The following is a 10,925-nucleotide window of genomic DNA, read 5'->3' as shown; positions in this document are numbered from 1 at the left end:
AAGAAAGAGCCCAGAGACAGTGACAGAGACATCAATGGCTTCTTGGACAGGGAATTTTACATATCCACAGCCAAGGGTGGCAGAGAAACACCCCCACCCCTGCAATGGCAGAGGGCAGCCTGGACATAACAGCAGTCCTCACTACTTGGGGGAGGAGGAGGTTACCATTTATAGGGGGAATTAAGTCAGGCTGGCTCATCAGTTACCAGGGAAACCAGTAGCTGGGCCACATCCCTCCCAGCCCCTCAGGTTAACAACCTAGAAAGGCAGATGTTTTTCTTTAATAAGCTAGCAGGCGGAGCCCTTCTGATCTAAGGGGTAAGCAGGTTCATATGAGTCGGGTGCCGGTGAAGCAGGGACTGGTCAAGCAGGGGAGATACAGAAAGCAAGAGAACAGCTATCTTGAATGGCCTGACCATACAACATAATTGCTTGTTCATTTTGTGTGGGCCAGCACTTACAGATAAATGGAAGTAAGCACAATGTACAGAAAAATTTAAAGCTCAGTCAAAGACCTTAATTTTACTATGATCAATCCAAAACCATCATTATATGATCTTAGCAAAAGAGCATCTTGAGACAGTCTCCCTGGAAAGTGATTTGAGAAGCTGAGTAGGGCCTTCTAAATGAGGGTGGTCTTGGGCTTCTGCTTGTAGCAACCCCCAACCTCAGCATTTTTTTAAAGCTGACATTTTTTTCCTGTTCAGATTGTTTTTGAAGTGGGTTCCCCCACCAGGGATTGAACCCACGCCCCTTAGAGTGGGAGCATGGAGTCTTAACCACTGGACCACCAGGGAAGTCCCCTGTGGTCCCCACCAGTCAGGGCCCTGCCTTTTTCTAAGCTAAACAGACCAGGGAACTTGGTTCCTCAGGGTAATCTTCGCCCACCCTCTGCTCTCAGAGAAAGAAGTCACCCTCAAACCACATCAGAGGGAAGCGAGAACACAAATGCCTTGTGTCCCTTCCTGTAACCTAGCTGGGTGCCCAGCAGCTTTATCATACCTGCCCCACTTAGAGCCATAGTGACAGAATAGTTTCCTATCCATCTGAGCGTCTACTACTAGTCTGGAGACGAATTCTTCAAGAGCAAGCCCAGTTTTAGTCCACTTCTGCTGTCTAAGAATGAAGCCTCTAAAACCCCACATGCCAGGCTGGCCCTTTTACCCCTCACCCTTCCAGTAAGCATTAGGGAGCCATCTCTGCATGCACTCAAGTCTCCCTCCTTATCCATATAGACTTTGATGTTCTTTTTCTATCTTTGTCCAAACAAAAATGACTAAAGTCCTAAGGTACAACATCACCACTTTATTTAGGAGATAATCAAATAGGATACAGGGCTGACACAAATCACTGTACATAAAATGATACAAATCTGTTACATTTTCTAGAAGAGACTCAGTCCTTATAAACAAGGAAGAAAAACCAGAAGAGTGCCTAAAGGACTATAGTGTTTTGGACAAGGGTCCCCACACGCCCTTGAGTGAAGGTGGCCTCTGGTGGAGGTGGTCCTTTCAGTAGGAAGACAAGCAGATGGTTCCTCTGCAGAAGCCAAGCCTCCTGGCCCCACCCACCCTCAGCGGCAGGCCTTGTTGAACTCCTGGAGGGTCCAGCGTTTGTTCTCAGTCGCCTGCTTGAGTTGGGTGTACTCTTTCACCAGTTTGTCAAACTCCTCCCCGAGGACCTCATAGGTGTTCAGGACCTGTCGGGACTTCTCCATGTCCTGCTCTTGTAGGCGAATGGCCCCCTCCAAACGGTCCCTAAGAACCCAGGCACAAGAGATACAATATAAGGATCTGGCTCCTCAGAAAATACACAAAACTGGGAAGGCACAAAAATGAATGAGTCTGGAGGGTATGGGGTGTGTGGAAGAGCTGTATCAGGCTTTTGGGAGTTCTCACCTAATGAGACGATGAACTTCCACTTTCTCAGCGGTGTAAGTGTCAGACAAAATCTTTAGCTCTTCCATCCTGACCAGGGGAGGAAAGAAATGTCAAGCTGAGGATCCTAGACAGCAGCAGACTTAGGAATGGGACACAGGACCTGCCCATGGTCAACGTATGGGTTGAGCAGTGACAAGCAGTCATTCCAAATTCCTGAGCAATTTAGCTCACAGCAAAGCACCTATTTCAGAAGGCTTTAAAATGAAAGACCCAAGAATGCTGACAGCTTTAGATTAATCCAAAGGCTAACAGGGCTATGTGACATTTACTGCATACCCACAGGGTGTCAGGCACGGCAGGGAGGAAAGCGATGAGGGAGAGGGTTGGAGGGGTGGGGTGTGAGACGGAGTCTCTCAGATCCACAGGGGTCACAGCTCACCGCAGCTTAAGGATCATGGCGCTGCACTTGATCTCCAGGTACTGGGCATTGATGCGGTCCAGCTCAGACTGAGTCTTCAGCCGGTGCTCCTGAAGAAGCCTCTGCAGCAAGGCCAGGCAGCGGAGTAGCACCTGAGCCCCCAGGAGGCAGGAGGAAGAGGGCAGCCACAAAAGACAGCAGAAAAGAAGGCAGATCAGAAATCCCTGGCTTAGGAATTCCCTGACGGTCCAGTGATTAAGACTCTGTGCTCCTACTGCAGAGGACACGGGTTCGATGCCTGGTTGAGGAAGATCCATATGCCACTCGGTATGACCAAAAAAAATCCCTGGCTTCCCTAGAGGGGCCCCTGGGGTCAGGGTAGAAGAGAAGGGAGGCTGCCCCACTGCCCTGCCAGACCTGGGAGTAGGTGGCACTCTTCTTCTCCAGCAGTACCATCTGCTCCTCCTGCTGGCTCTTGGCAGCCTGGCACTGCTGCTTCTCACCTGCCAGAACCTCGGCGAGGTTCCACACCTTTGCTGCTTTCAGGGTTTCACTGTCCAAATCTGGGCAAAGAAACAGAATGCTGGATGGGAAAACCCTAACTGCTCCTGCCTTTTGAAAGCCATGTCTCAGTACCCCTCTCCTACATCCAGCCCTACAGATTCTGTTTTCCTTACAGGTTTTCTTCTGATGGCCTGATAAAAACAGCCCAGTTCTCATAATTAAGTTCTCTCCATCTGCCTGAAATGCAGGAGACTGGGGTTCAATCCTTGGGTCAGGAAGATCCCCTGGAGAAGGGTATTCTTGCCTGAAGAACTCAATGGACAGAGGAGCCTGGCGGTCACAAAGAGCCGCAAACAACTGAGTGACTTCACTTTCACTCTCACTCTGAATTCCAGATGTGGCCCTTGATTCTTTTTTTTTTTTTTTAACCCTTGATTCTTAAATCACAGAAATAAAGACAAAACAAGAGGCTTCCCTGGTGGCTCAGTGGTAAAGAATCTGTCTGCCAATTCAGGAGATGTGGGTTCCATCCCTGGGTGGGGAAGGTCCCCTGGAGAAGGAAATGGCAACCCACTCCAGTATCCTTGCCTGAGAAGTGGACAGAAGTGGACAGAGGAGAAGTGGACAGGTAGGCAACAGTCCTTGGGGTTGCAAAGAGTCAGACACGACTTAGCAACTTAACAACAAAGACAAGGTGGACACCTATTAGCCTGAACCTTCCTCCCTATTTCATTCTGATTCTCTTAAGAAGAACTCATCCTTCCGTGTGGCAAGAGGACACTGCCACTCAGCACTGGCCAAACGAAGGGAATCCACACAAAATTCCTCACTCTTATTCTACCAGCAAGGGAACAAAAAAGTAAGCATTTCCAATGCTTCCCAGCTTCTGTCCCAAATCTAAAACTCAACACATTATTCTCAAAAGAGCAGCCCAGGAACCCTGAAGGCCAGCCGTGAACAGGACACAGCCAGCACGCACCTGAACTGGGATTGTGGTAGCAGAGCACAGTGAAGCATTTCTTCTTGAGTTGCTCCTCCACTTCCAGTGGGAGCCGGGCTCTCATATATACAAAATCCTGCAGCCACAGAAGAGAAGGGGGAGATGCAGACAGACAGCCGGAACTTGGAAGATCCAGTCAATGAATACGTGATGATAACAATCTCAGTGATAACCAAAGAAAATGCATCGAGGGACTTCCCTGGTGGTCCAGTGGCTAAGACTCCGTGCTCCCAGTGCAGGGGGTCTGGGTTCAATCCCTGGTCAGGGAACTAGATCCCACATGCTGCAACTAAAGATCTTGCATGCCTCAACTAAGAATGGGCACAGTCAAATAAATAAATAAAATTTAAAAAAAAAAAAAAGAAAATGCATCGAGAGTCATCAGGGAGATTTAATTTCAAGTCACCAGGGAGATTAATGTTAGCAAAGACTACAGTGGCTGTCAAGATCCCATGCTGATGAAAATGTGGGGACCTAGGGCACTGGAAGCGCCTCTCTGCAGTTTGCCAATATGTACCAGTGTGTTCTATGTGTGTGGCCTGTGACCTGGAGATCCCACTTTAAGGACTAACACTTGAGAAATAATCATACAAAGACACATATGAACTAGTACATTCCTATCATAGTGTTTCTACTAGCAAAAATGTGGAGACAACCTTAAATTAATATCCATCAATTAGGGTGAGCAAATTGTGCTACATATATACAATGAAATCCATCTGTGATTAAAACTGGTGATATACAATAAGGACACGAGCACTAACTATATGCCTGGATACTGTGCAGAGAGTGCTTTAGGAAGGGGAGAGGAATAAGTTAGGATCTTGGGACTATCATATACATACTACTATATATAAAATACATTACCAACAAGGACCTACATATGGCCCAAGGAACTCCAATATTTTATAATAACCCTTAAAGGAAAAGAATCTGAGAAAGAATTGATATATAAGGCTTAACTGAATCACTTTTCTGCACACCTGAAACTAACACATTATAAATCAACTATACTTCAATTAAAAAGAAAAAATAAGAGTGCCTTAGAGGATATCATCTTGTTTAGAGTAACTTGAAAAGTAATATATATTTGAAAATAACCATATACTTGAAAATAAGTCCAAAATATATTGAGTGAAAACAGATTATATTCTATATATGCACAGGAGGTATAATACCATTTATTCGGTTAGCCAAAAAGTTTGTTCAGGTTTTTCCGCAACATCTCATGGAGAAACCCAAATGAACTTTTCGGCCAACCCAATATTTCAAGTTATATATACTAATACTGCATTTATTTCTAGACTTAGTATTTCAGCTCTTACTTTCTTCCTTGTAATGTTTTTCTTTCTTATTTACTTAAGTTCTACCACCATGAACAAGTGTCATTCTCACAGAAAGTTTAACCACGAAATGTTTCAATACATGGGAGAATTTAAGCCATTTCCCTTCTTTGGTCCCAACATCTGTCCCCCCAGCCTCTGACCTCTGAGGGTGGCATGAGCTCCAGAAGGTCCGCCTTCTCCAGCCCTAGCAGTGGGGGCACCTCCCTCTCCTGGCTGGGACATAAGAGCCGTGTCAGCTCAGTCACGAGTAGCCGCTGTTCAAGGGTCTCGTGAAACTGGGAGAGAGAATAAAAAGCAAAAAAGAATTTACTATAAAACTTTCCCCATTCCACCTCCTCCACCCTCACGAGCAGTTCTTCACATATCTTCAAAGTCCTCAAACATGTCATCCCCTTTGGCAACTTTCTAGCTGCCAGTGCTTTCTCCTGTCAATCCTCCTTTTCAAAACCCTGACAACACACTCACCTCTTTCCCCATAACTACAGTCCCTGTCTTTCTTGATACCCGTTACTCAAAACTCCTATTTCCCCCATATCATAGAATCAAAGGAAGCCACAGCTGTCCCCGTCATTCCTACAGCTGCTCCCAGCGCTCACTTCCTGCTTCCTGCCTCACCTTTCTGTCCTCAGAAGTTAAATCTGCATCTTGTGTCTTCACATAGTAGTCCACAAGTAGCTCTTGAATGACTCTCTGTAAAATCTCAGACCTTAACCATGTTGTCTTATGCAGTCGAACGTCCTTCCACGCCTGGAAAACCGAAAAAATCCCAGGTGGGAGCCCCTCTCTCTCAGATGATTTTTTTCTTCCTCCCAGTCAGCCCTTCTCCCAGTGCCCTTACCTGAGCCTGCTCCTTTGCCAGCGTGAGGCTTAAACCACTCTCGTCCACGTGTTGTGAGAGACTCAGCAGTAGTTGGCTGAAGTGTGGGTTCTGTAACAGGTCCTCTTCACTCAGGTTACAAGGAGGAAGCTGTTTGCTGCACACTTAATGAGACGTCCCCCATCGGGACCAAAAAGCAAAGACGGTAGTATGGATTCAATTTATATAATCGAGCATAAGAAATGGGAAGGTAAGGGTCAGTAGCTCAGTCATGTCCATGTTCAGTGGACATACTCATGCTCAGTCATGAGGATTCTTTGCGACCTCATGGACTATAACCCGCCAGGCTCCTCTGTCCATGGAATTTCCCAAGCAAGAATACTGGAGTGGGCTGCCATTGCCTACTCCAGGGGGTTCTCCAAACCCAGAGTTCAAAGCAGCATCTCCCTAGGCTTCTGCATTGGCAGGCAGATTCTTTACCACTGAGCCACCTGGGAAGTCCCCATAATTGAGCATAACTCTCAGCTTAATACTCACTTCCAAAAAACCCTTAGGTTTTTGATAGGGAAGTTTTCTAAATCAAATGAAAAATTTTTTTTAAAAATAGGGAATTCACTGGCAGTCCAATGGTTAGAACTTCATCCTTTCACTGCCAAGGGCCTGGGGTTCAATCCCTGGTCAAGGAACTAAGATCCCTCAAGCCTTGTGGCACAAGTAAAAAATTTTAAAATCCACAAATAAACTAAAGGCAGTTCTCAAAGTAACAAGCATTTATATTATATACAAGGACGTTAACCAAGAATTAGAGAACAAGCCTTAAAAAAAGCTAAGAGCCTAGAAAATGGAAATACAGTTGGAAAATATTAGACAAAGAGAATCAAGAATAAGGGACTCTTTGGTAGGACTCATCACACTACCTAAAATGCCTCATTCACACATAATAACTAGAGTTTTGGGGGACGGAAAAAAAACAACACATGTACAGTTCCAACTTGGGATGTGATCTCTGGTTGCATAAGCAAGACTGAGAGAGGGTATATTCTTAAGAATAAATTAAAAAATTAACTAACTAAATTCTCCTTATTGTAAATAGACTGAGTATTCCATGTGGATGCAGAACAGTACACGCATGAGAAAAAGTGCAAGAAGCCAGGTTGTTGTTCAGCTGCTAAGTCATGTCTGACTCTTTATGACCCCGTGGACTGCAACACGCCAGGCTCCTCTGTCCTCCACTATCTCCCAGAGTTTTCTCAAATTCATGTCTATTGAATCAGTGATGCTATCTAACCATCTCATTCTCTGCCACCCCCTTCTCCCTTTGCCTTCAATCTTTCCCAGCATCAGGGTCTTTGAGTCGGCTCTTCACATCAGATGGCCAAAGTATTGGAGCTTCAGCAACAGTCCTTCCCGTGAATATTCAGGGTTGATTTCCTTTAGGATTGACTGGTTTGATCTCCGTGCAGTCCAAGGGATTCTCAAGAGTCTTCTCTAGTACCACAATTTGAAAGCATCAATTATTTGGCTCTCAGCCCTCTTTATGGTCCAACTCTCACATCTATACATGACTACTGGACAAACCAGTAGCTTGACTAATAGCTTTGACTAGATGGACCTTTGTCAGCAAAGTGATGTCTCTACTTTTTAATATGTTGTCTAAGTTTATCATAGCCAGATTCCATATGCTCAAGGGGCTTTTTTTTCCATCTGTTTTCCCACATGCTTTCTGCTGGGGTCTTCTATTTTACTTTCACATACCAAACACATTTTAATTCTCTGGACCATCATACCAAAGTCCTTTTAGAAAATTAAAAGTCTCTTTTTTTTCTCCCAAGGCATTAAAAAATCAATATGGAAATGGTTAAAATATAGAAGATTTACGTTTTCAAAGGACTCAAGATACAGAAAACATCTGCAATAGGCAAAGAATTCAAATATGGAAGGATTCTGAGACTTTAGAGGGTAAGATATGAGAAAATTCAAGATACAGCTTTCAAAAGTTCACTGGCCACCCATGTCATCAGGATATGCTTGCCAACACAGCATGGGAACATCTTGAAATTTCAGTCTATTGCACTAGCAGGTACTGAACAGGCGTTTGTATAATCTGTCTTTCAATAAGAGTGTTTAAGAATCTTCAAGGATTCTAGTTTCCCTAGGAACTTATGCTTCTGTGAGAGAAACCGTACTGGTGAACATTATAAATCCTTTTTATTTTTTTGGCCACACCTCAAGACATCTTATTTCCCCAACCAGGGGTTGAACACAGGCCACAGCAGTGAAAGTGCCAAGTCCTAACCACTGAACCACCAAGGAATTTCCCCTTTTTATTATAGAAGACAATACCCTAGATAACACCATTTTGGGACTTCCCTGGTGGTCCAATGGTTACCAATCTGCCTGCCAATGCAGTGGCCATGGGTTCAATCCCCGGTCTGGGAAGATTCCACATGCCACAGGGCAACTAAGCCATGGGCCACAGCTACTGAAGCCTGCGTGCCCTAGAGCCTGTGTTCTGCAGCAAGAGAGGCCACCGCAATGAGAAGTCCTTGCACCCCAACTAGAGAAAGACCACGTGCAGCAATGAGGATCCAGCACAGCCGAAATTAATTAGTTACTTAAAAAAAGACCTCTCTGGATAATTCTTCAAACCTCTTGCAAATGACTGCCCTTACCTTGTTGTAGCATTTCCATCCCTTCTCCAGGCGAGCAGAAATCGCCGGATGCCATCTGCTTTTCTGGTGATTCTTATCTGTTCAACTGAGTAAAAGAAAGCAAAAAGATATATAAACTGGCTTGGCTGCCCCAGAGAGACAACTACCTTGGGTTCAAATTTCTGTTGTCTACAAGCTGGGGAGGAGGAACACCTCTTACAGGGAAGTACTATATCACACATCCTGGGTCCTGTCTGAAAAGAAGCCTCCTTGGGAAAGAAAACTTTCCAATTCACTAAACAGAAGGATGCCCCCCCCCCACCCCCCTACTATTATGTCTAAGGTTAAAACTGAGCCGCTGCTTTCTAGCTATGAGTGAGCTGGGGAAGGGGAGGGGGGAGAAATCCGTCTGTTTTTTCCTCCAAATAACTCAGCTATCAAATTCCACAAGAGTTACTTGTGCTTCTTTAACTTGTCCTTTCATCTGAGATCTGTTGGTAGCTTTTGATCATTAGCTCTAGAAACATCCTTCAGGAGTGACACATCATTCCACACTTGAACGAAAACAACTGGTTTTCACATAACAGCATTAGGAAAGAGCACCCGGAGGAAAGAGCAAGACAGGAAGACTGACAGGGAGGTCAGTGCCAGGAGAGGAACGCAAAGGTGTGTTCATGTGGCTGAGGCCTGGACACGTGAGCCCTCAGCCCTGAGTGTTTAGTCAGAACCCCGAGTACACTGAAAAGAATGCCAGCTACACAAAGAGGAGGTAAGGATGGGCACAGTTTAGACTCTAGAGCCAAAACTTTTCCCTTGACATTATTCCCGCCACCCCCCCCCCCCCCGTTTTTCTTTTTTGCTCCAACCCCCCTCTCTGTAATGTATCAAACTCTTAAAAGAGCAGCTGAGCCTCCCAAAACATAACAGACATAGGTTATTAGGATTTAACACTTCATGTTCACAGAACATTTGGTTTACTTCCTGGTTTTATGAGTAACATCAAAGTAACTACTCATTTGTTTTGTAACATGGTCTAGAGGGGGACGCAGCTGAGTCGGAATACTTAGACTTAATTTGCACCTCAGCCTAGTTGCCTCTGTGTGAATTTAAGGGAAAAGCTTTTTTGTGCCAAACTTTTTCCCACCTGCAAAACTGAGATAACGACTCCTGCCTTGGATGAGACATTAAGAATTAATAACACAATCGACTTGTCAACAAAAGGCACTACTTAGTTAAGCTCAGTGTTTTAGCGATTCTGTTTATCAAGGATCTAAGCCTGCAAATAAATTCTTCAGGCGCAAACTTCGCTCACGGAAATGAGGACCAACCCAAATTTCAAAAAAGTCAGCTGTTCTTCCCTCCCTAGGGGAACTGCTCTCTTGGGGTATTTAGGGTGATTTTCTTTACCCTTTTAAAAGTCTTACAGGGCGTGAACGGTGGGGGCAATCAGGCTCGATTCTCCACCCTTTGCACTCAGACGTGTTAAAACGCTCCTACAAGGACCCAAGCATTTAAATGTTCTGACTCAGGCGTCTTTTAAATTCTTAGAGCTGTCTTTACACGCTGCACTGAACGTTAAATTGATTTTACAGGTATTTTCACAAGATGTGACCCTTACAGGGCCCGAGATGAATCAAAATGCGAAGCGGGCTCTCCGGCGCCTACTTTCCTTCCGTCTGGGTAGCCAAGGATTCCCAAGGGCGAGGGCGGTCTCGGCGGCCGGAGACCGAGGACTGGCCGGCTTGACTCTCCCAGAGCTCCTTCTCCCCGCAGCGCCACCCGCTGACCCTCCGGAGCAAACCTGCACAGCAAGGGGCAGCTGAAGCTCCCGAGGCGGGGCCAAGGGGGCTGAGGCGGGCAGGTGGGCAGCCGGTGGCCGCAACACTGGACCGCCGCCCGCGCCCGGTCTCCGAAACCTCTCGATCCGGCCGGGCGCTGGGGCTGGGGGAAGCTAGGCCTGGGCAGCCAGCGCGGGAGGTCGGGGGAGGGGAAAAGGCCCAAACGCCCAAGAGGCCGCGTGGGAGGGAGGGGCGGCGCCACGCTCAAGGCGGGAACGGCAGGCTCCGCCTCCAGCTGGGCGCGCGCCCTTCGTCCTCCAACGGCCAGAGGACTGGGTGTTTGGAGTCCGGACTGGGAAAGGGAGTCATCGTAGGCAGACTTCTTTGCCCTTTCTCCAAGGCACCTCCCCCACGTTGAGGGAAAATGTTGAGAAGATGGTAATAATTGCCAGCTTTTACTGAGGGCCCACAATGAGTCAGACTACGCTAAATGTTTTACTTGCCTTGCCCTGCCCCGTTTAGTTCTTGTGA

At 46.2% G+C, this 10,925-nt stretch overlaps 1 protein-coding gene across 6 annotated transcripts; it reads right to left on the bottom strand.

The window, feature by feature from the left end:
• Nucleotides 1–1,285: 1,285 nt before the first annotated feature.
• On the bottom strand, nucleotides 1,286–10,626 carry HAUS4 (HAUS augmin like complex subunit 4). Of its 6 annotated transcripts, none has more exons than XM_027553307.1 (10): nucleotides 10,235–10,626; nucleotides 8,638–8,722; nucleotides 5,987–6,129; nucleotides 5,764–5,895; nucleotides 5,289–5,423; nucleotides 3,782–3,878; nucleotides 2,716–2,861; nucleotides 2,320–2,450; nucleotides 1,899–1,967; nucleotides 1,286–1,757 (listed from the first exon to the last, which is right to left on the bottom strand). In XM_027553307.1, exons 2-10 carry the CDS (start codon nucleotides 8,690–8,692, stop codon nucleotides 1,574–1,576), a joined length of 1,092 nt encoding a protein of 363 aa, XP_027409108.1. In that variant the 5' UTR covers nucleotides 8,693–8,722; nucleotides 10,235–10,626; the 3' UTR covers nucleotides 1,286–1,573. The 6 variants fall into 6 exon arrangements, with proteins under 6 accessions (XP_027409108.1, XP_027409109.1, XP_027409110.1 ...); XM_027553308.1 differs by having other exon boundaries at nucleotides 10,282–10,601; XM_027553309.1 differs by having other exon boundaries at nucleotides 10,418–10,601.
• Between the last annotated feature and the right edge of the window lie 299 nt (nucleotides 10,627–10,925).

The sequence above is a fragment of the Bos indicus x Bos taurus genome, chromosome 10 (genome assembly GCF_003369695.1).
Source record: "Bos indicus x Bos taurus breed Angus x Brahman F1 hybrid chromosome 10, Bos_hybrid_MaternalHap_v2.0, whole genome shotgun sequence".
Lineage (NCBI taxonomy): Eukaryota > Metazoa > Chordata > Mammalia > Artiodactyla > Bovidae > Bos > Bos indicus x Bos taurus.
Note: the sequence above shows the minus strand (reverse complement) of the source record. Positions and strands in the feature narration are given on the sequence as shown.

What these genes read in the sequence shown, in the direction of transcription:
- HAUS4 (XM_027553307.1), bottom strand. Translation starts at nt 8,692, where the DNA reads ATGGCATCCGGCGATTTCTGCTCGCCTGGAGAAGGGATGGAAATGCTA. An exon ending in CTACCACAATCCCAGTTCAG is followed by an intron (nt 2,862 to 3,781) that starts GTGCGTGCTGGC and finishes TTCTTTGCCCAG; the next exon opens with ATTTGGACAGTGAAACCCTG. An exon ending in AGAGTGCCACCTACTCCCAG is followed by an intron (nt 2,451 to 2,715) that starts GTCTGGCAGGGC and finishes CTGGGGGCTCAG; the next exon opens with GTGCTACTCCGCTGCCTGGC.